The sequence below is a fragment of the Podarcis filfolensis genome (assembly GCF_964270895.1).
Source record: "Podarcis filfolensis genome assembly, chromosome: 12".
Lineage (NCBI taxonomy): Eukaryota > Metazoa > Chordata > Lepidosauria > Squamata > Lacertidae > Podarcis > Podarcis filfolensis.
The window spans coordinates 52,276,714-52,301,405 of NC_139614.1; the positions used below are offsets into that span (position 1 = coordinate 52,276,714).

The window sequence follows — 24,692 nt, forward strand, 5'->3', positions numbered from 1 at the left end:
ATTTTTGTGTTGTGAACCACCCTGTGATCTCTGGATGAAGAGCAGTATACAAATATAAAATAATAATAATGTGTTTTTAGGTGTGCAGCTAACATTTTTTAACATGTACTGCTAAAGCTGTAATGTGTAAATATGACAAATGGGCAGTTGAAAACACATACCACAGATTCTGGCGTATTAGGCAACTGGGAGTATAAGACGACCCCCCAAATTGGCAGCTGCCAATTTGGGGGTTCATCTTATACACTTCGGCAGCTTCGCTGGGCAGCAGCAGTGGGCAGCGGGCTCCACGCCGGGAGGAAGCTGCCCAGCGAAGCTGCCCAGCGATGCTAAGCCGGCTTCGCTGGGCGGCTTCCTCCTGCTGCGGAGTGGAGCAGAGCCCGCCGCCCAATGCAGCCATACCTGGCGTATAAGACGACCCCCAACTTTTTAACCTCTTTTTTGGGGTTAAAAAGTCGTCTTATATGCCGGAATCTACGGTATGTTAGAGAGAAAAACAGGTCTCCTGAACTGCAGGTTCTGCAATTCTCTAGAAACTGAATAAGGAACAAAAACATGTTGAAGCACAGTCCAGTGTCTGGGCTGGAGCCTACTAACCTGCCATTTGCTTCGGGACACAAAAAATTTGAGCTGCTTTGTATCTATGAAGTGAGCTTCTTCAAGTGGGAGGTTTTGCTGTAAAGGGGAGGGAAGGAATAAATTAACATAAATATAAACATTAAAATGTCAATTTAAAAAGAATCTGGCACCACGTGTGTCAGAGCTACCCTAGGTCCCAGCTCACAAAGGACCAACGCTGCTTCGTTGTTAAGTACAAAAGTCTTTATTGAAGTTCAGTTTCACTTCCAGAGCCGCAGCGCGCAGCTCTACGTCTCAACTGTCAGACCGCTGATGCTCCGTCTGAGTCTCCTCCCCCTTGACACCAATTTAAGATTCTAGCCTTGCTCCACCTTTTCCGCTGCTTTTTCCTCCTCTGGGTCCACCTGCCCGCCGGGGTCTCGCCCCTTCTAGCCTCCTCTGAGGCTGATTCCCCTGAGCCGTCTCCCTCCCTCCGGCGGGCTTTAGGAGCTGGTTCCCCATCCGGGTCGCCTGCTGTCCCGCGCGCCTGCACATTTGAACTTGGCGCGCGCGCCCAGCCAGCAGCTTTCCTCCTGACCGTTTCACTGCTGCTGTCACTGCTTCCCCCTTCGGGGGGGCTAGCTGCAACTGACCTCCCTTCCGTTCCTCCACTCTCCGATGGAGGCGTGGTCAGCCCTGACTCCCTCTCTGGAGGAGACGCTGGCGCTGACACATGTGACTCTTCCCCCCCCACTACGCTCTGGTGGGGAAACTGGTCCCGATCCTCCACTGCTGTTTTGGGGTTCCCCTCTGGCTCCTTGTTTCTGGTGCGTCCCCCCTGGGACCCCCCTTGCCCTGAGCATCGGCGCCCCCTTCTGGGAATCTTCTGATTCGCTGGAGAAGCTCATGGAATCTCTCGGGCCACTGTCATACTCCCCTACGCTGCCCTCGGATTCTTCCCCTTCGCTCTCCCATTCCTCTCTCCCCATTGCTCCTGCTCCTGATTCCCTGACAACGTGTTTCAGAAAAGTGACTTTCATTTGCCAGAAAACATTAGCACTGATGGTTAAGGGTGCATCTATTGAATGGGGAACTTATGAGGGCTTACCATAAACCATGTGTGGGAGAGACACTCCATAGCACTAGGCCTTGCCCTGGGAAGAGAGAAAAACAGGTTTTAGCTTGTGTGTCATGGTATGGTCCTGTCTACCAACAATATTTTCCAATATGCTAAACAGCCAAGAATCCTGGTTTGCTTAGATGAATTGTTCTAGTGTGGCAGCTGGTGAGCCTAACTGTGCTACTCTGCAGCTACTTGTTGTGTCTGAATGGCTATGATTCTAAGAGCTGGAGAACTGACACACACACACCCTTGAATTATATCACTGGGGGGGGCGCTAGGGGCGCCTTGGAAGATGGCCAACAATACCATCTCTCCAGCTCACACGAGGTAATTAAGGGGCTGATATGGGAGTAAATCAGCCTCCCAAAATTCTTCCCAGTGGAAGGGAAGATGCAGCCTCGTCCGCGGTTGCCCATAAATCACCCCCGAGTTTGAAAGAAGGAGGGGGTGAGGGCACTGGACGGAAAGCCCTCGAGCGAGCTCGGATCTCCCTGTCGCCGTCTCTGAGAGCGAATCTAGTTGCATTACTTAAGATAAAAAACTGGATATAAAAGTTATTGCACATGCTTCGAGTGAAGAAAAGGGTATGTTAGCTGCTAATTAAGCCTGCCACTGAGAAGTTAAGAGTGATGGAATGGACTGGACAGAAGATACATCAAAGAATAACATCTATTCAACATCTATGTTGAAACGGAATGGAAAGGGGGGGCTTTTTCTTTTTTTTATTACGATATTACCTAACAACCCCCACCCCCAGAAGAACCATCATACAACTTATAGCAAGTGAGACTGGAAAATAAACTGTGTGGAAATAAAAATATCAACTAAAGCCTTTGTTTTGGAAAGATTTGGAAGGAAAATAAAAGGCTCTCTTGTGACACAGTTTTTAATCGGGATCCACCATTATGAGACAGATTATGTTGCGAGATTAATAGTCAGAGGGGGAGGCGAGCCATTGCTCTGTTATCATGATTGTATTCTAAGTTCGACTTGGCAAATCCTCCTCTGGAAAGACTGATTTATGGTGCAACCTGTCTGGGAAAATTAATGAGCAGACAGATTTTATTTCATCAGAACTGAGAAAGATGGTGCCTGCCCCCGAGCAGGACTTTTGGATCAGCGTGTGAAGATTTATTGCAAACAAAAGACTTTCCAGCTTTTTAAAAAAGGGAGAGCCTTACAAAGTTCACACAGAAGCATAACAACGCTTACTTTAACTCTCCTGTGGAAACAACTCAGAGGCTATTAAGAAGAAAAAGGACAACAGCAGGAAGATCCAAAGATGGACTGGTGAACACTAAAAGCAGCAGAAATATGAGATGACTGGACCCTTACTGAACTCAAAGCATGGGACCCCCCCCCAATTTTTTTTTATAATTTGGCAAAATATTTGGACTTCATGATATGTATTGGTATAATTTGGAATAGTTAATGTGATATGATTGGATTGTTAAATGGAAAACTTAATAAAAATTATTTTTTAAAAAAGAATTATATCACTGGGAAAATTAAAAAGAAGACTCACTCTGGAGACGGTTGCAGTATTGTTCTGATAAAATCCTGTGCTTCTTTGCTCAGATGCACAAAATCAGGAATATCCCACGAAACTGTTCCATTCTGAATATTTAGGAGGGTTGCTCTGTCATTTTCCCCAGCAAATGGAGACTTGCATGTCAAGCTAATTGTTTGAAATGAAATGTAGACATTTTAAACATTGATCCGCACCTTACGGGTAATAACAACAGAGGGGAAACAGTACAGCCCTGATCCACAGATTTGTACATGTATGTATGTATCACCCTTGTATTTAATCCCCTTTGCGGTTAAAAATCAAACTTCCTTGATGAACTAGAAACACTCTGGGACCTTCGTTGACCTTGGAATTCATTTATGTTCACAGTGGCCAGATAGGACACAGGTCATGCCACATCAAATCAACACAAAAAACAAGGCTTTTGTCACCCACCATCTTGGATTTCGATGAAACTTGGTGTACACCCTTCCCTTATGGTTGAAAGAAACTCCCTTAATTTTTCCCCCTCTATCTCAAACAGTTTTAATTTTATAGCACTTCAAAGTTTCGTGAAATTTGCGTTTCTGTCCCTCTTGAGATCCTCAGCCTTGCGTATATTTCCCCCACTCCATAACCAATGATCAGATCTCTTTGAAATTTTACACAGAGCTCAATGACATGATGAGGATTTCTGCTGGCCTAGCCGTGGTGATTCTTGCGCAATACCATTTCCTCATATGCTTGGTATTGTACAACTCCCACAGACAATAACTGGCAGAAGATACTTTTTTCCCAATGAGTGTATGGCGTTGATGGAAGAAAAAATCAAAAACTTACAGGTGATATCGAGGCTACACCTGTAGGGGGTTTCTTTCTACCATAAGGGAAAGGTGTACACCAAGTTTCATCAAAATCCAAGATGGTGGGTGACATGACCACGTTGAACTGACATGGAATGACCCACATAACCACAGGTTAGGTACCAATAAACCATCCAAGTATGATGTTGCTCTCATAGTATAGGACTCAATTCTGGGTCACTTATTTTCAGCATAAAAGTATCCAGAATTTTTAGCCAGCTTTTCAATTCCCAACTACTTATTTATAAAGAAAATAAATAGAAACAAAAATTTGAAGCGAATGTCATTTTCACGGCTTTAAGTTCCAGCTAATCACAATGACTTAATTTTCACCCACCTTCCAATACCAGATTGTATGTTTAGTTCTGAAGTAAGTAATTTTTGCAATATTGCTGGTGTCCAGACACCAGTTTTATTCCAAGATACCTGACTAGGTTACTAGATGAATTTATACTAAAATTCAATTCTATATTCCTTTAATAAAGAAGATCACTTAATGGTAAGAAGCTCTGACTTTGGCCAATTTATTTTATATTCTGATATAAGACCATATGTTTCTATACCATAAAGTGACAAAGATGTATCCGCATATAATGCTATTTTAATTTGAAGTGCTTACCTTAAATAGCAAATAACACCAACAGGCCTGAAAGGGGGAGAAAGGTGTGTATCAGCAAAAGATTTTAATTTGCATAAAATATGTGTCGACAATTTCATTATGTTAATGTGGTGATCATCCAAATGACCATCTGGGTTGACCCTGCAGCAATCATATTAATGGTTGACCTAACAACAACTATGTCACGATCTTAGAACTTTCTTGATAACAAATCCAACGCAAATGGTTTGAGCCAATTATTTGGGGCACAACCATGAATGTAGGTAATGTAATGTAGGTCCAGAAACAGCTTGGCAAGCCCTACAGAAGCCCTTTAAGGAATTCAAATAGTATATTATTGAGATGAGGCTGGCATATGAAGAACGGTGTTGTTTGACATGGGTGGGCGGTTTCACAGCGAAATCCTTATTTTGCTTATTTTCTTATTTTGGAGGGTGGGTGGACTCCAGCGCCCTGGTCACTCTGATTGCTTCTATCTTCAATTTTCCCACTTTTGCACATGCTTCCTGGATGCAGCAACCAGACATGGGCACAATATTCCAAGTGTGGCTGCACCTTACGAAACACTGCCCTGAACAGGCTTTGCTTGCCCTTCCCTTCCTATCTGGCCAGGATCACCATGGTGACCAGTACAGTGGTACCTCGGGTTAAGAACTTAATTCATTCCGAAGGTCCGTTCATAACCTGAAACTGTTCTTAACCTGAGGTACCACTTTAGCTAATGGCCACTGTACCGCCGCCACATGATTTCTGTTCTCATCCTGAAGCAAAGTTCTTAACCCGAGGTACTATTTATGGGTTAGTGGAGTCTGTAACCTGAAGCGTCTGTAACCAGAAGCGTCTGTAACCCGAGGTACCACTGTACAGGAAACTTTGCCCTCCATCTAGATTAGCTTTGTTTGCCCTCAGTGACATCAACATGTGGCCCAGTCTACAAAGCCCCATCACATCTCCCTAGTCCCCATCTCCGGCTGGCTAGGAGCATGTACTGAAGGGGATGGAACATTTAAGCAAGGAGAATTAAATGTCACTAAAATAGCAACAGATTCAGGAAATGACTTCAACAGTCATGGCAAATGTTGGATGCTTTCTGGCATAGATTTTTTTCAGGGAATACTCTGGACTCCCTCAAGGCACAACTTTCACCTCTAAGACTGAGTCTGGCTGTCATTCAGTGGAGCCCTAAGGAGTCTTCACAGACTGACAGCACCCTGTTCTTTCTTCTACCCCACTGTGCTGGTCGTAGTAGCAAGGAGAAGCCCAAGAGAGCAAGTGTGGTGTAGTGGTTAAGAGCGGTGGACTCATAATCTGGTAAACCGGGTTTGATTCCCTGCTCCTCCACATGCAGATTCTGGGTGACCTTGGGCTAGTCACACTTCTTTGAAGTCTCTCAGCCTCACTCACCTCACAGAGTGTTTGTTGTGGGGGAGGAAGGGAAAGGAGAATGTTAGCCGCTTTGAGACTCCTTAGGGTAGTGATAAAGCGGGATATCAAATCCAAACTCTTCTTCTTCTTCAAGGGCCAACTGCAACCTGCTCCGTCATACAGAAAAATCCATGCCCTTGACCTAAGCCAAACAACCGCTTTCCCTTTGGGATTCAGAGTTTGCCCGTCTCTTGTGCCCTACCTCCTGTGCTGTCTCTTGTCCAAGGTGCCTTATTCTAACAAACCATCCTCACCCAGCAGCAACAAAATGTAGGAGCAGAATGAGCCCCACCCCTACAATCTGCCCAATAACAGCCAGGGTCCTTAAACAGCTCCACCCTCCTCTGCCCACCACCAGCACAGCCAAGCACTGGGAGTTTCAGGCAACTCAATCAGCCTGGTTGCTACAAATCAGACATGGTACCACTTAAACTAGAACAGCCATTTCGTTGTCTCAGGTCTGCTCCATGAGGCAAGAGACAGGGCCTAATTTTTTTACATCAGAGGAGCATATACAAGCGAGGAAGGCTGCGCTCTCTCTGTTCCTCTGCCTTAATCTGTGCATTCAGTCACCCTCCTGGTACCGGAGCCAGGCTAGAAGAAAAAGTGCCCGAGGTGCTTGAGTGTGAGGTGAGAGAAAGTTCAGTTCTCCTCATCCACACAAGCCACTTTGGGGAAGGGGTGATAACTAGATGCAACTAGATAATGCAAGTGCAGCAATCTGAACATTTGACAGCGCTATAAAAATGCCAAATGGCTGCTAGTCATTCTACTACCTCCAGTTTGTTCTTCAATTGCCTTAGAGCCCTACATGGATGTCAGGGAACTGTCATCTGAGACGAAGGAGGTGAAAGGGCTCATGGAGGGTGAGAGAGACCACTCAGCGGAGGAGGGGACCAGCAGGGGGAGAAGTGGAGTTACAAGGGAAAGTGAGTCGGAGGGAGAGCTCAGAGATACTTCAAGCGGGAACAGTGGAGAGGTTTCAGGACCTCCCGTAGGCACACCCACTCCTCGGCGGAAACTGTCACGCCGAGAGTCCAGAAGACGCGTTTCCGTCAAGGAGCTTTTATGCTGGAAGAAGTTCCGTAAACGCCCACTGTCCGATTCAACGAGCGATTGATGGAGCCATGCTTAAGGAGCTCCATCACAGACAGAGGTTTGGGAACTTAGCCAAACTCTGAGGGATCAGGATTTTACGCACAAGCAGCTCACCATCCCATCACAGCAATCGGACAGTCCCTGAAAGCAGCTTGTGCAGAGAGGCATCATGAGCAACCCAGCTGGAGCCGGAGGAGCAGCAGGAGCTGGAGAAGGTCCAACTCTGGAAGAAAGGTACAGAGTTTTGGAACTCCAGCTAGCAATGCAAACGGCGAGGCTAGAAGAAAGGAGGGCGCAGGATGCAGAAAAGGCAAAAGGCGCTACACTAGCAAGAAAGATGCCAGGAATGGTGCAGAAGTTTGGGGGGGACCCCAGGAACTACCAAGCCTTTAGGACAGAGATGCAGTATGCTCTTGAACTGCAGTTTAACGACTTTCCCGATGAGGCATCGCGAGTGGCATTTGTGATTGGCCATCTCGAAGGGGGGGCTAGAGACTGGGTCCGGCCCCTGATGGCAGGGAATAGTGACATGCTGAAGGACGCGAGGAAGTTTTTTCGCGCCATGGATTTGATGTTTTCCAGCGAGATTGAACAGGGACTGGTGCGCAGACAATTGATGGCTTGCAAACAGGGGAGCCGATCGGTTCGTGAGTACTGGACTGAGTTTACAATGTTGATACATAAATTGGGGTGGGACCTATCGGCGGAACCCATTCAAATGCTCTTTGAAGAGGGGCTTTCTTCGGCGGTGAAAGACGAACTTTCCCGGGCGCCCAGGGCGGAGTCTATGGACCAGCTGACCAAATCAGCGCTGACCATTGGAGCGCGCCAGGAGGCAAGAGCCTTGGAGAAGCGGGAGGGGAAAGGAGAGCGTTGGAGGGATTTCCGCATTCCAGAGATTCCAGAACCCAGTTTCCCGCCCGGAGAGCCGATGGAAGTTGGAACAGCGCGTGCGCGCGCAGTTTCAAATCCCAGTGAAGGGAGGAAGAAGGAGGGAAAGAGCGCCAAGAAATGTTACCTCTGCCAGCAGCCAGGTCACTTTGCCAGAGTCTGCCCACAAAGAAAGGAATGGCAAGGGATGGCGGGAGCTGTTGGGGGGAAGGAGGAGGAAGTCCAGGAGCCAGTAAAAGCCAACGCCTGTCTGCCGCTGTCAGGGCACTGCAGACAGGCCAAGGAGCAGTAAAAGTGCCCACTCCGGAACCTCCAAGACCAGCTCTAGTAATAGAGGTGCTGCTAGAGCTGGCAAACGGATACCCACTAAAGACCAAGGCGCTGTTGGACTCAGGCAGCTCCTGTAATTTTATGAGCAAGGAGTTTGCAGCTGAACACCAGATACAGACACTCCCTTTAAGCAACCCCCTGCAGGTCACCACGATCGATGGGAGGGAGCTGTTGGGGGGAGAAGTTAGCCTACAGACCGTCCCAATGGTTATGAGGGTGGCAAGGCACACTGAAAGGATAGCGTTCAATGTAGCCACCCTGGGAGGGGCGCCAGTCATTTTGGGAATGAGCTGGCTAGCGTTGCATGACCCGCTAGTGGGCTGGCATCAGAGAGTGGTCTCCTTTGGGTCAGCACATTGCCTGGAGCACTGCAAAGAGGGAAAGGTGCCAGAAGGGGCAAAAGCCTCCCTAGCAGGGATGGAAGTGGCGGACAAAGGGAAGGTGCCCAAACAATACGCTGACCTGAGCAAGGTCTTCAGCGAAAGGGAAGCAGATAAACTACCACCGCATAGAGACTTTGACTGCCAAATTAACCTGGTCCCTGGGGCCCAGCTCCCCGTGGGCAAGCTGTACGCCATGTCAGACAGGGAAATGCAGGAGTTGAGGGAGTTTATTGACAAAAACCTGAAGAGAGGTTTCATCAGAGAGTCCAGAGCGGTGGGGGGCAGCCCAGTGTTTTTTGTGGACAAAAAAAACACGGATAAACCGAGATTGATCGTGGACTACCGGCGGCTAAATGCCGTGTCAGAACCAGTGACTTTCCCCATGCCCAGGATTGATGACATTTTGACCAGGGTGAGGAAGGGAAAGATATTCACGAAACTGGACCTGAGAGGAGCGTACAACCTGATACGAATAAAGAAGGGGGATGAATGGAAGACAACGATGTTCACCCCCCTAGGGGCTTTCGAATATCTCGTTATGCCCTTTGGATTACAAGCAGGCTCCGCCTGTTTTCAATCGCTCATGAACCATGTACTGGGACCTTTGCTCTACAAGAATTGCGTGGCCTTTCTCGATGACGTGCTGATATATTCAGAGAATGAGAAGCAGCATGTAAAGGATGTCAGGGAAGTGCTGAGCCAGCTGCAAGCAAACCAGTTGTGGGTGAAATTGGAGAAGTGTCAGTTCCACGCCAAGGAGGTGGAATTCCTGGGGTACCGCCTATCAGACAAGGGATTAGCCATGGATCCAGGCAAGGTACAGGCGGTGCTGGAATGGAAGACACCGAAAACGAAAAAAGATGTGCAAAGGTTCTTAGGGTTTGGGAACTTTTACCGTAAATTCATCAAGAACTTTGCCCACTTAACGGCTCCCATCACGGACTGTCTGAGCAGCAAGAAGAAATTTGTTTGGACGGCGGAGGCGGAGCACGCTTTTGAGGAATTGAAAAAGGCATTCGCTTCGGAAGAACAGCTCCTGCATGTGGATTTACAAAAACCCATGAGAGTGGAAACTGATGCCTCAGACCGCGCGGTGGGGGCGGTGCTGCTTCAGCCAGGGAGCAATAAGTCGGAATGGAGACCGTGTGCCTTCTTTTCGCGTAAGCTGAACAAATCCGAGAGGAACTACACGGTATATGACCGAGAACTACTCGCCATTCACGAAGCGTTCCGGAGATGGAGACACTTACTAATTGGTGCACAGCATAAGGTACAAGTATGTATGGACCACAAGAATTTGGAGTATTGGAGAACGGCACGAGTGCTCAACCAACGACAAGTGAGATGGGCCCAGGAGTTCTCCAAATTCCATTTTGAAATCTGCTATGTGCCAGGTCCAGAAAACATCAGAGCGGACGCTCTCTCTCGCAAACCTGAATATTTGGAGGGGGAGGGAGCGCCAGAAGAGAGACATATTATCCCAGAGGACCACTGGGTGTGTGGTGCGGCCTGGGTGGGGCAAAGAGAACTGGTAGAGGGAACGGTAAATGATGAGTACGCCCAGGATAAGCTCAGAGGTTTAAGGGGAGAGGGAGAAGACCCCGGAGGTTTTGAAGAAAGAAACGGGGCATTGTATTACAAAGGGGCGCTATATATACCCGAAGGGGAATTGAGGGGGAGAGTACTCAAACAGCTGCACGACAATCCCACAGCGGGGCATTTTGGGCAACACAAGACCATGTGGTTGGTGACCAGGGAGTTTTGGTGGCCCAAGGTGAGGGAGGATGTACGGGAGTATGTGAGAAGGTGTGACCAATGCCAGAGAGCCAAAGGAGAAAGGCGGGCACCAGCGGGATATTTAGAACCGTTACCCACACCAGAACGACCGTGGGAGGCGGTGTCGATAGATTTTATGACTGATCTGCCCAAATCCCAGGGGAAAACCGCCATACTAGTCATAGTAGACCAGTTAACTAAGATGGGTCACTTTGTAGCTTGCTCACATGCAGTCACGGCGGAAGAGAAAGCAAAATTGTTTGTAGAACATATTTTTAGGCTGCATGGCGCCCCCTTGAGGCTGGTTTCCGACAGAGGGAAACAGTTCACGTCCAGGTTCTGGAGGAAGCTTATGAGCTTGTTGCACGTAGAGGTCAACTTTTCGACTGCCAGGCACCCTGAGACCAATGGGCAGGCGGAGAGGGCAAACGGTATCCTTCAACAATACCTGAGGTGTTATGTCAATGACAGAGAAAACGATTGGGTCGAAAAGTTGGCACTAGCGGAATTTGCTTACAATAATGCAGAGAATGTGTCCACCGGGATGAGCCCCTTTTTGGCTAATTATGGGTGCCACCCCAGGGCGTTTCCAGGGGAAGGAGGAGAGAGATGGAGTGTTCCGGCCGCTGAACTTTTTGTAGAAGAAATGGAAGCGATCCATCGTCAACTCCAACACAACTTAGAAAGGGCCAAAGAAGAATATAAGAGGCAGGCAGACAAGAGCAGAAGGGAAGGTGAAACAATTAGGGTGGGGAGTCGGGTCTGGCTATCAACCCAAGGGTTGCCGTTCAAGGGTAGTTGCAAGAAATTGAGACCCAAAAGATTGGGACCATTTGAGGTCATCCAACAGGTCAACCCAGTGGCTTTCAGACTCCGGTTACCGAACCACATGAAACTGCACCCAGTATTCCACAGGTCATTACTGTCACCATACAGGGGGGAAGGTGAAGGGGTATCCACACGGGGGCCAGCCATAGAAGAAAGGGAAAGCCGCAACTATGTGGCGGAAATCATCGACTCCAGGTGGAAGGGTAATCAGGTGGAGTATTTGGTCGCGTGGGAAGGGGAACCGGAGTCGGAAAACACCTGGGTGAAGGCAGAGGAGGTCCATGACGAGGTCTTGATCGAAACGTTCCACCAAAGGTTCCCCAGGAAACCTCAACCAGTAGCGAGGTTCCGGAGGGAGTACTTTGGCACCACCGACGATGAGGAGGAACTGGAGGGATTCAGGGAATCGGAGTTGGAAGAGGGTACAGACTCCGAGGAGGAGGAGTACTTGGAAACCGGGAACAGCAAAAGGTGGAGGGAAGTGTTCGAAACTTCGGAAGATGAGGGAGGTTCCTTCAGGGGTTTTGCTCCCTCGCCTCCCGCAGAGGAGGGGAGGGAAGGGGGTGAAGGGGGCCCTAGAGGGGAGGTGGATGTCAGGGAACTGTCATCTGAGACGAAGGAGGTGAAAGGGCTCATGGAGGGTGAGAGAGACCACTCAGCGGAGGAGGGGACCAGCAGGGGGAGAAGTGGAGTTACAAGGGAAAGTGAGTCGGAGGGAGAGCTCAGAGATACTTCAAGCGGGAACAGTGGAGAGGTTTCAGGACCTCCCGTAGGCACACCCACTCCTCGGCGGAAACTGTCACGCCGAGAGTCCAGAAGACGCGTTTCCGTCAAGGAGCTTTTATGCTGGAAGAAGTTCCGTAAACGCCCACTGTCCGATTCAACGAGCGATTGATGGAGCCATGCTTAAGGAGCTCCATCACAGACAGAGGTTTGGGAACTTAGCCAAACTCTGAGGGATCAGGATTTTACGCACAAGCAGCTCACCATCCCATCACAATATATTTCCATTTAAAAGTGAACAAACAAACAAACAGCCCAAGAGGGAAAATATATTTTACCAGATGTCGGATGCTGTCGATACGGGTGACTGGGAGAGAATTTCAGGTGAGACAAATTCCGGAGACCCATATTTACTGTACTGAGGCTCAGACGGGTTTATCTTTTGAGCAAATCCAAAATCACAGATCTTAATGTCATCTCTGTCGTCATAAACCATCAAGATGTTTGCCGGCTGTTGAAGCAGAGAGAAGAGAGTTTTATGCAGAGGAGTCTAGGAGATACCACCCGTAAAACAAGCAAGGATCCTCTCTCTTGTGGTGTCAACCCATACTTGAAAGAGCACCCCAAATGACTTCCTGTTCAGACCCTAGTCTTCAGCTGAGTGGGGTCCCACCCTGCTTAAGATAAGCCAATGGCCCTGCCCAGCTCCAGGAACTCTGAGGTGTCAGCAGGCCTCCAGGAATAAGCCCCACAACAATGACAGAGTGGTATCTGAGTTAGCATGGGGTGAGGCTCTGTGTGTGTTCATTGGAGTCTTAGAGGTGTGTAGTCCAGGGAATCTGAAACTATTGACTGAACCTCAGGAATGAAGGAAGGAGGGTGTGGAGAGGCCCTGCACCCCTGGGATCTCTCTCATAGGAATATGGGAATATGCCTTATACTGAAGCTCAGGTCGTTGGTCCATCTAGCAGATAATCAACTGCATGGATTGGCAGCAGCTCTCCAGAGTTTCATTCTTCTGCAGCCCTCTCTGGAGATGCCAAGGTTTGAATCTGAGACCTTTTGCATGAAAAGCAGGTGCCATCTCACTGAATTACGGTCCTTCTCCTCCCTGCCTACCCTTCAGGCCCTTGGCAGAACCCAGGGACTTTATCCTGCCTTTGCAGCTTTTCCTAGAGGGAAAATATTGGACCCAAATGTTATAATGTGCTTGCTTTTCAGCGGGAATCTACAGATGAAACTCAGAAAATTAGAATATCATGGAAAAGTTCATTTATTTCAGTAATTCAACTTAAAAGGTGAAACCAACATATGAGATAGACTCATGACATGCAAAGCGAGATATGTCAAGACTTTATTTGTTATAATTGTGATATTAGAGCGTACAGCTGATTGAAAACCCCAAATTAACAATCTCAGAAAATTAGATTATTAAATGAAATCAGCAAAACAAGGTCTGCAAATAGAGCAATACTGGACCTCTGAGACGTAGAAGCGTGTTTCACCATATACTCAGAGCAGAGAATCCCCACACAGGTTAAAAAACCCAATAACTAAACTTGGCTTCATAGAAAACTTCCCAGATTCTCCGAAGCAATTCGTAAATGACGCAGCGAACCGAACATGCAGCTCTTTCTAAACGTTACCTTAATATCCAAATGAAGCACTTTGTTCTTATGGAGATATTCAATCCCTTCTAAAAGTTGTCTGAAGTAGAACTTGACCTGTAAGTGGGGGAGAGAGGAGAATATAAGGTCATCAGTGGATTTATCTAGATGCCACAAGTATATCTCTGATTTCAGAACTGTTGTGGGATACAACAATAGTATCTTGACTAAAAACCCTACATCCCTCCCAAAAGAAACTCAAGGAAAGAGCATCACCTCTGCTTCAGTCACCACATTCTTCTTGAACAACCGGTCCAGAAGTTCTTCATTGGAGCATCTAACACACTAAGGAACACAACATCCTTTTTGTTATGGAGCAATAAAAGCAACTGATCAATTATTCTCTGGCCCCAAACATCTCTTGAGTTTCTAGTACAAATATACTTACTTAATTGTGTGTGTGTGTATGTGTGTGTGTGTGTGTGTGTGAGAGAGAGAGAGAGAGAGAGAGAGAGAGAGAGAGAGAGAGGTCAGTGGAATTATTATGTTATTAACAGTAAGCACCCACAAATAATGTGTAGCTGATAACAGAACAATTCTAGAAATAATTAGTGGGTGGGAATTAATCATAATTATAATCATAATAATTTATTTTTTGTGCCCCAGCCACGCTGAGCAGCTTCCAACAGAATAAATGGAAACACAACAACAAAAACAACAGAACAGAACGTGATACATTAAAGGCGTACAGAACTGCTTCCAGACGTCTATGGAAGGTGTCATACAATTATTTATCTCTTTGACATCTGACGGGAGCGCATTCCACAGGGTGGGCGCCACTACCGAGAAGGCCCTCTGCCTGGTTCCCTGTAACCTCACTTCTTGCAGTGAGGGAACTGCCAGAAGGCCCTCGGCGCTGGATCTCAGTGTCCGGGCAGAACGATGGGGGTGGAGACGCTCCTTCAGGTCTACTGGGCCAAAGCCATTTAGGGCTTGAAAGGTCAGCACCAACACGTTGAATTGTGCTTGGAAATATACTGGGAGCCAAGTTGTTTATTGTTAGAGTATTGCCAAGGTTGTTTTACTGTTTATGAGGCTGATGTGTTGTTTTTGTTCTTCCATAAGTTTTATGTTATATGAAATATACAACTCCCACCTTTTTTCTGTGGCACCATGTATGTGCAGACCACATGTGCTGACCAGGCCTCCCAACCCAGCCACTGTGGGATTGTGACGGGGGACAGTGCCTGGCCACAATGCCACCTACCCAATTGAGGGGTAGACAGATGTCTCAAATAAAGACACCTCAGAGGGAGTATGAAATGTAATCTGAAGCCTCAAAATCACAACTTAGCACAGAGTTCTGTTCTGTCATCTCTAGCTTGAACTGGAATAGTTTTTGGTGTTTTTTTTTTAAACCACAATACATATCTGTCAGGGAACTGCCATCCATTCAGGAGGGAGAGAGGAAAAGCCAAATGGAGTACAGAGAGCCTCCAAGGATTTGGGGAAGCAGCTCCTCCTCAACGGAGGAGAGTAACCGCGCCTCCAGTGGAGAGGAGCTGCAGGGCTCGGAGGAGGCGAGGCGGTGCCAGGAGACCTTGCCTGGGCAAAGTGGGGAGGAGAGGGGTCCTCCGTTACCCATGCCCTCCTTACGCAGTAACCTTCCGCGCAGAGAGGGGAGGCACAGACTGGCCGTCAAGAAATTACTTTGCTGGGGAAAGTTTAAGGGCCACCCACTCACGGATTCTGCCAGTGAATGAGCCAGCCATGGGAGAGTGGCGCTCTGGACAGATAAAGTCTGTTTTTGCAGCTAAAGCAAGGCTTTACAGCCGAGTAGGCAGGTAACTGCCTGCTTGCTCTCGAGCAACCACTTGGAACCATTACAATATCAATGCTAGAAGTTTGCATTATCCGCTACACATTATTTGTGAATGTTCACTGCAAATAACATAACTGCCACGGTCTCTACTTCCTGCATTTCATTTCCCTTTGACACCAACACATGTGCTTATAGTACCATACATGTGATGCAAAGGATTCTTCCATAATAAATGTGTTAGTTTTTAAGTCGCCTTGCTTAAAAATAATTAATTAATTAACAATGCTTAAAAAACAAGTAAACAATGCCAAAGCATATTTGGCGATGACACAAATATTCTGTGCATTTTTTGTTTTGATTCCTGGTTTGACGTTCAGGTTCATTACACTGTCTTCAAAACCTGCACCAGTGCTGAACACCAGCTCTCTTCATCATCTTACACAACCGCAAGGAGGGTTAACATACATCCCCCCTCCAGGATTCAGCAAAAAAGAAAAGAAAAAAAAGATACAGCTCCAAAATCAGAATCAAGGTTTTCCGTGTTTCAAACTGATCCAGCAGCTGGGTGATCCTGTCATGGGACAGTGTGGCTAGAATATCCCTCTCCTGATAGGCTTGATCCCTTGTTTTGCTTCGTAGGGCGATAAATTTGGCTGCGCATGACACTCGGTTGCCTTTGTGAACCACTCTTTTAATCAATCCAAAGGAACCCCTGTGAAGATATTTTTTAAAAAACAAACAAGACAGGCTGATTCGAAATTCCAATCTCTGGCAGAAGCAACTTTCCTACTGAGTTCTTTCCCATGCCTCAGACACCCACACAAAGCCATAATTATGACCCGAGTGGAATATCAAGTGAAAAATAGTTTTTACCTTCCTATTTCTTGCTTAACCTCATAGAAAGAATGAAGCTTTCTTCTATTGCTCTGTTTCTTTGCCTCTTGGCTTTTCTTATCTGTAGCAATTCAAACAACAAGAACATGTAAAGTAACGGGCCACCGCACGATCACACTCTTGCATCATGTGTCAATATACTTCTCCTTTTTTGAACACATTCCACACATCATACATTCCATCACTTTCATGTGGGGTGGTATCCAAAGCACTGCGTTTTATATGTGGGAAAGTGATTATGATGTCATCACGAAGGGCCACCTTTCTTTGAAGTTATGTTGATTGTAAAAAACAAAAACACTTAAACAATCAGAACTATTTTAATAACCCTACAAGCAAGAATAATCCTATGAGATAGGACAACATGATTATCTCCAAATTTCAGATGGTCGCAAGACATTTTGGAGGAGGCAATTTGAGGCAGAAGAATTGAGTGCGAGCTAGGTCAAAGTCTGTTGAGACACTACATGCCAATAATTACCGTATTTTTCGCCCTATAGGACGCACTTTTTCCCCTCCAAAAATGAAGGGGCAGCGCGTCTTCCCGCTGTCCCGGGACCTGGTCTGCAGGCGGGTGGCAGGGAGAAGAGCGCTTCTCCCCGCTGCCTGCCCCGCAAGCTCCGGGGACAGCTGGGAGGCACAGCACGTCTTCCCACTGTCCCCGGACCTGGTCTGTAGGCGGGCGGCGGGGAGAAGAGCGCTTCTCTCCGCTGCCGGCCCCACAAGCGCCTGGGGGGAAAATAATTTTTTCCCCTTTATTTCCCCCCAAAAAAACTTGGTGCGTCCTATGGGCCGGTGCGTCGTATAGGGCAAAAAATACGGTAGTAGGTAAGAACTAATGAGAAAGGCAAATGTAATTAGTGCAAGGACCACTTCACACTGCTATACAGTGATACCTCTGGTTGCGAACGGGATCCATTCCAGAGGTCCGTTCACAACATGAGCAGAAAGCAACCCGTGTCTGTGTGTGCGTGGGTTGCGATTCGCTGCTTCTGCGCATGTGTGTGATGTCATTTTGCGTGTCTGCACATGCGCGAGTGGCAAAACCCAGAAGTATCCCTTTCCAGTACTTCCGGGTTGCCGCGGGATGCAACCTGAAAACCCTCAACCTGAAGCAAACATAACAGGAGGTATGACTGTAGTTACCTTCTTGGACAATGAGTTCAGCTTTGCATAAGACCTCCCCTCCTGTATTTTTAGCGATGCAAGTGTAGACACCACCATCTTCAGTTCTAGCGTTGTACAGAATCAAAGAATATCTTGTGCCTTCACTGAGCTGATGGACTCTTTCACTGTCTGTCAACAATGAAATACCCTGGAAGGATGAGAGAAATATAGCACATGAAGGCCACTGAGGAAGGCAGATAAAACTAAACCAAGACTACCTAGGTATATAAAATCTTGTACACGATCCATCAAGTCCAGGACGATCTCCTGGACAACCCCATTCAAAAATGTTTTTAATTCTTTTCTTTTTTTAAAGGATTAATTTCTAAAAATACACCTCCAGAAGAATCACGAATTCCAACATTTTGAACTCCAATCTGGAAAATCCATCTGGCGAAATGGAACCTCAGAATCCAGTGCATAGCTGTCAAGCGTCCCTTATTTGGAGGGACAGTCCCTTATCCCAGCGCCATGTCCCGCTGCTGTCCCTTATTGATGGATGTCCCTTAAATTTCCTGGGTTTCAAAGGAAGCAGCTCCTCTCCCTCCCTCCCTGCCAGCAAGGGAGGAGGGAGGCTCCAACTGTGTTGCTTGGTTGCCGAGCCCGCCCCCCTCAGGCCTCCTCTCACCAGCCTCGGCCCCCGAGAACTCCTCCCCGCTGGGACTGGTGGGAGCCTCGGGCCCTTCCGCCACCATCCTCCTCGCGGCCGCCGAACTGGGTGTCTCTGCCTGGGGCCTCCCCTCTGCCCGTCACCCCCGCTCCCGCTCCCGCTAGGCCGTACTGCGGCTGTGCCGCCGAAGGACCCGAATGAGATGGGCAGCCTGTCATGGTCTATGAATTGATGAGGAGCCTTGAGAGGAGAGCGAGGGCAACCACAGAGAAAGCAGTTCAGAGAGAGGAGGAAGAGGAGGAGGTGGAGGCGCGGGCAGGTGTTCCAAGGGCTACAAGGGAAGGACTGCAAGCGCTTCTCCCATAGATTTTTAGTGGTAGACTAGCATAGATGGTCTGATCTGCGGGTTTACTTCGGGCGCTATCCCCCCCTCCTCCCGCCCCACCTGATGGAATTGAGAGCTGCAGATGGAGCACGAGAGAAAAGATACAGAACTGCAGCAGCATCTTTGTAGCTTGGACTTCGTTTTGCGCGAAAAGTGGTTGCTGCTTGTAATTATTTAATTGCAGTGTTTCATCGGCTGGTGTCTTGAGCAGCAACCTCTGGAAATGAAGGGCTAAAAACCGGCGCTGCTCTCCAAAATTATCTGGTCCCTTTTAATTGGTTGACTAGAATCCCTTATTTTGGCTGCTGGTCCCTTATTTTCAAGGCTGCTGGTCCCTTGTTTTCAAATCTGTAAGTTGACAGCTATGATCCAGTGAGGGTTCTGGCAGAGGGGAAAACTGTTAGTTGGTGATTCCCAATGCACCACTGAAATGTATCTTCATGCTTTCAGTACATACATGGAGTATCATTTTTCTGTCCACAAATGCAAAAGTGGAGACTGTATATGAACTCATCTCTTATCCCATGCCCATTTTACTACTCTGTAGATTTATTCAATCTCCTTTCCCTTTATTCACACTTCTGTCTGGGAACGTCTGCTGCCTACCTTAAACCATGCAATGGTTGGCTGTGGGTCTCCTTCAATAATAGCATGAAACTTTGCCATCTCCCCACACCGAACCTGCACATCTTCAATTGTCACCTGCATGTACGGTGGGCCTGATGAAACAAAAGTGTTAGGTTTCAGCTGTTTAAAAAAAGAATAATATTGGAAACAAGGGTGGATGAGAAACATATCGCAGTTGTGACCAAATTTTGCACAGTTCTTGGAAGATGACTTCCAGGACATTTGTGCTCAGAGATCATAGAGCTAACTCCCTAAACCTCTTCTTCTTACACTTGCTAGCTATTGCCATTTCTCTCTTCTGGGTGGCTGCAGAGGTGCCTTTAGCTGCTACAATTGCCTCCTAGAGCCTGGACTTTAGTGTTTCTGAAGCTTTTGAGCTCAGTTCCCCCACTTCTAAAACCATTCTTGCTCTGGTAAGAAGTCTCTCGTAAATAACCCAGCAATATCTGTTTCGCAGATACTGAATTTGGTTTCAAAGCATACTGGTAGATTGTGCAACTGGAAGAGACTTGGTGTTGTATGATCTGTTTGCCTCAAGCACTGTCAAGAGTTGGGCAACCACATTATACTAACTGAAGCTTCTGCACCATTTTCAATGGCGGCCCCACATAAAGCACATTGGAGTAGTCCAGTCTAAAAGTTACCAGAGCTTAGATGACTGTAGCCAAGCGATCCCTGTCCAGATAGGGTTGTAGTTGGGCCACCACCCTAAGTTGGTGGAAGGCACGCCGCAGTACCAACACTGCCTGTGCCTCAAGCTCCTTCAGAGGAGGTGTGGTCCCCATCTACAGCCGACTGCATACCACTCAGCTGGAACCTCCCACAGATAGCATCTCAGTATTACCTGGTTTAAGTTTCAGTTTATTGGCCCCCATCCAAACCCTTATTGCAACCAAGCACTGTTTAATCACATGAGCCACGAGATCAGATAAGAAGTTCCTAAATAAGTTTTAGTTAATGAGTTTTAGTTAAGGGTGGTGCTGTGGGTTAAACCACAGAGCCTAGGACTTGCCGATCAGAAGGTTGGAGGTTCGAATCCCCGCAACGGGGTGAGTTCCCATTGCTTGGTCCCTGCTCCTGCCCACCTAGCAGTTCAAAAGCACGTCAAAGTGCAAGTAGATAAATAGGTACCACTCCAGCGGGAAGGTAAACGGCATTTCCATGCGCTGCTCTGGTTCGCCAGAAGCAGCTTAGTCATGGTGGACACATGACCCGGAAGCTGTACGCCGGCTCCCTTGGCCAATAAAGTGAGATGAGCGCCGCAACCCCAGAGTCGGCCACGACTGGGCCTAATGGTCAGGGGTCCCTTTACCTTTAATGAGGCAAGTAGGGAATACAAATCTAACAAGGACCCTCCAATAGAAAGTATTCAAACTATGTGTCTTGAGGGATTGTGGAAGGAAGGCCCCAACTGCCTCAGGATTCCAATTCTTCTTCAAATCTTGTAGAGCCCACCATTTTCCCCCACAGTGTACCAGTGTTTACATGCTCAATTTCACAAGGCATTTGTACCTCTCAAGTGTAAGAGTCAAAAGATGCAGCAATCATTTTGGAGCTGGAAAGCCTGGAACTGACGCCTGGCTCACACATGAGCTCACAGGCTGGCCAGAACAGTCACAGGCAGCGATCAAAGTAATGAGAGATAATTGTGTCCAAGGTTGAAGCTGGAAGGCCATTGAGACTTGTCCAAATTGGTGGGGAAGGGGGCACTTTCCCCAAACTTTCCCCAGAGTGTCTCAAGTTTTTTGTTTTCTGAATGTAGCTTGCTTTGTTCCATACAAACAATGGAAGTTAAAGCACTCTATTGACCTAAGGACTACATGGCCAAAGTAAAAAACTCCTGAATGCTGTGTTTGGGAGGAAGAAACTTGGCATAATAACGTTTCAGATTCTGAAGACAAAATGCAATCTGAAAATTGAAGCTACACTAAAGTTTTGACAAAACTGATTTGTCTTGACTCCAGGCAAGATCGTGCAATAGGCTGGCTTACTTGCTGCACTCTTCTCCGCTGTTTTATAGACGCAGGTTCTCTCCGTGGTTTCAATATAAACTTCCCTCTGTACATCCAAGATGACATCTGCCCCGTCACTCTTGGGCCACTCTGCTCCAGCCATGATTTGAGGGGTTCTTAAGCATTAAAGCAGGAAGGAAAGACACAATGGACACAAGAGTTTTTGGGACACAGTCAACAAATCGTAATCAGGCCACAATGTTGCTGTTTATTCCGCATACTACTGGTGAGTAGGGAAGCCCGAGGAAAGATTCTTCTCCACTTGCCCAGCACCAATGAAATGGAAGAAATCTAGTAAATTAAGGCTTGGAAATTCCATCAGTTTCTAGACTGATCTATTTCTCCACTCACAATTAAGTTTCCTGAAATCTATCTCATATTCTGCTGGCTTGCCCCTCCCTTGGTAGATTTCTTTTGTACTAAACATATTAACTTGCTGGATGTGCTGAAAATTTGCTAGGGAGTGAACACTGGCTGTTTTGAAGAGGTTCTAATATCCCTCACCCCCCAAAAAGACTTAGATTGCATGAATATTTGCCACTAATTTTGCTCCTTTATTTCCCCAGATGGCTGGCTCCTCTTTGAGTTGGAGATATGGATAATCCAACTGCATCAATGTGATCAATGAGTAAATGGGGTATTATATGAGGTTCTTAGCAGTCATCAGAACATCAGATGTTCTTAACAGATTTCATAATTCAGAGGTGGAGGAGGAAGAGTTTGGATTTGATATCCCGCTTTATCACTACCCGAAGGAGTCTCAAAGCGGCTAACATTCTCCTTTCCCTTCCTCCACCACAACAAACACTCTGTGAGGTGAGTGGGGCTGAGAGACTTCAGAGAAGTGTGATTAGCTCAAGGTCACCCAGCAGCTGTATGTGGAGGAGCAGAGAAGTGAACCAGGTTCACCAGATTACGAGTCTACCACTCTTAACCACTACACCACACTGCTATATTCGCAAACCTCATGTAAGGGACGCGGGTGGTGCTGTGGTCTAAACCACAGAGCCTAGAGCTTGCCGATCAGAAGGTCAGCGGTTCAAATCCCCACAACGGGGTGAGCTCCCATTGCTTGGTCCCTGCTCCTGCCAACCTAGCAGTTTGAAAGCACATCAAAGTGCAAGTAGATAAATCGGTACCGCTCTGGCGGGAAGGTAAATGGCGTTTCCGTGAGCTGCTCTGGTTCGCCAGAACCGGCTTAGTCATGCCGGCCACATGACCTGGAAGCTAGATGCCAGCTCCCTCGGCCAATAAAGAAGAAGAAGAAGAGTTTGGATTTGATATCCCGCCTTTCACTCCCTTTAAGGAGTCTCAAAGCGGCTAACATTCTCCTTTCCCTTCCTCCCCCACAACAAACACTCTGTGAGGTAAGTGGGGCTGAGACTTCAAAGAAGTGTGACTGGCCCAAGGTCACCCAGCAGCTGCATGTGGAGGAGCGGAGACGCGAACCCGGTTCCCCAGATTACGAGACTACCGCTCTTAACCACTACACCACACTGGCTCTCAGTGAGATGAGCGACATGAGCGCCACAACCCCAGAGTCGTCTGCAACTGGACCTAACGGCCAGGGGTCCCTTTACCTTTACCTTTAAGCCTCATGTAGGATTGACTTCCGAAGAACTGAATCCCATCAGAATGCAGGTTGGGGACTGAACGTATAAAAGCTAATGTAACCCATTTCCTCTTCACACTAATACCCACACCAAAAAAATAACACCTCCCAATATATAGACAACTAGGATATTAGGAAGAAAACTAGACTACAGCTGTTCTCCCAGACAACCTGGTTTTCCACAGGTAGGGAATTTTAATGCTGGTGTGAATTAAACTATATGATGTACTGCCTGCATTTTGAAATAGTGATGAAGGGAAATTAGTAACACAATAATTTTTCATGTGTATAGCATCTAGATATAAAAGAGGAACTGAAATGTAGGATACTTTACCTGCATGGCTTTCAGTGGTACAGTATCTGAATTGGTCAAGGAAGTTACCTTGTAATAGGAACAGCCCGTTCTTGAATCCCATCACCTTGAAGAATCGTGTCCTTTTGAGTGGTGCTTGGCTTTTCCTCTGGAATTTTACCAATAGCTTCCTGCTGTTCGGCTAGCAGTGAAAATGCAGGGGGTTAGGTTGTGCATACAGGGATGAGACAGAGGAAAAACAAGAGACCACCAGCAGCAGTACTGTCTACGCCCCTCAAGCCATGATTAGATAGGCTAGAAATGTTTTAAATAAATTTATTTTAAACAAACGTTAAATTGGGTCCTCCCTTAAAGAGGGCACGTATTGCGGCGAGACCTGGAAACCGACACCCTGTGTTGTGGGTGGGTTCAATTGGTCAGACACAACACCTGATTGGTAGGTCCCTTGTAGCTGGGTGCAATCTGGCCAATGGGACACAGTCCAAATGGTTCGAGGGACCTATTTATGCCCATGCACATGACCCAGAGCTTCCTCTCTTGGTGTGTGCATTCAGAACACCTGCCCACCTCTCCCTGCTTTTAGGGCTTTGCTTTGCTTGACCTTGCTTTGCCGTTGTGTGTCGTCTGTCATTGGGACAGGGGCATGGCAGGAATTTTCCCCACTTGGCTGATAGGCTGTTGCCATTTGGGTTTCGCCTGCCACGTAGCAAATCGTCACAACTTGTAAAGTTGCGGATAGGCTCTGGTTCAGGTGATAGGGATGGGAGAACGCTCTCGCCATCCCTATGTGAAGGGTATTCCGTTAAAGGAATCCAGGGACTCGATGGTTTGGTCAACCCCTGAGAGGGGGTTATGCCCGTGCCCGAGTCCAGGGGGACATTTGGGTGGCAGAGATAGCCTGTTGCTGGCTTTCCGCTTATCCAGGTGTTCACCCATGGCTCACCTATGCTGGAACCCTGGGTCAGCGCTACCTGCATGGCAGGGAGCTAGTCGAACCAGAGCCTATGCAACCAGTCACTTTCTGTAATCAATAAAGTTGTGGCCTAAATTCTGCCAAAAACCAAAACCAAAATTTGAGTCAAGTGTGAATTTAGTTAGGGGGGAGGTTTCTGGGTCTGAACACACAAAAATTGACTTCTTCCAAAAAGCAGTAGCAAAATTCATATGAAAGATACTGCAACCTATTACATTTTACCAGGCTCTCAAGTGCATCGTATAGCACCCAGCCTGGAATTTAGCATTTCTTAGTTATCTGCAGAACATTTTGTCGCCCAAACTGATACAGTCTGAGAAATATGCCCCTTTTCCTCTCCACAAGGTGTGCTGACTGGGGCATAGCTCTCAGATCATGGTCAAATGTGCATTATTCAAGCTGAAATCAAGAGTATCCTCTGTGACTTTACAAAGGATCTTGAAGCACACCTCTCCAGTTGTACACAACTTCAAATTGCCCGTGTTGCTTATGGAATTTGACTGCCCTAATAATTCTAACCCCAGAGGGATATATCTGGGAATA

The 24,692-nt window shown here is 47.3% G+C and overlaps 1 protein-coding gene across 50 annotated transcripts in view; it reads right to left on the bottom strand.

Moving 5' to 3' along the window:
• The window catches only part of OBSCN (obscurin, cytoskeletal calmodulin and titin-interacting RhoGEF), a 267,376-nt gene that overhangs the window by 35,700 nt on the left and 206,984 nt on the right, over positions 1–24,692 (bottom strand). For all 50 annotated transcript variants that reach the window (XM_083578984.1, XM_083579001.1, XM_083578979.1 and 47 more), the window contains 13 exons: positions 23,246–23,357; positions 21,231–21,367; positions 19,219–19,331; positions 17,597–17,765; positions 16,430–16,511; positions 16,068–16,268; positions 14,011–14,071; positions 13,774–13,851; positions 12,466–12,638; positions 4,674–4,700; positions 3,207–3,359; positions 1,667–1,712; positions 598–675 (listed from right to left, as the gene is read on the bottom strand). In XM_083578984.1, the coding sequence (XP_083435110.1) occupies positions 598–675; positions 1,667–1,712; positions 3,207–3,359; positions 4,674–4,700; positions 12,466–12,638; positions 13,774–13,851; positions 14,011–14,071; positions 16,068–16,268; positions 16,430–16,511; positions 17,597–17,765; positions 19,219–19,331; positions 21,231–21,367; positions 23,246–23,357 (1,430 nt within the window). The remainder of the gene's footprint in view (positions 1–597; positions 676–1,666; positions 1,713–3,206; positions 3,360–4,673; positions 4,701–12,465; positions 12,639–13,773; positions 13,852–14,010; positions 14,072–16,067; positions 16,269–16,429; positions 16,512–17,596; positions 17,766–19,218; positions 19,332–21,230; positions 21,368–23,245; positions 23,358–24,692) is intronic.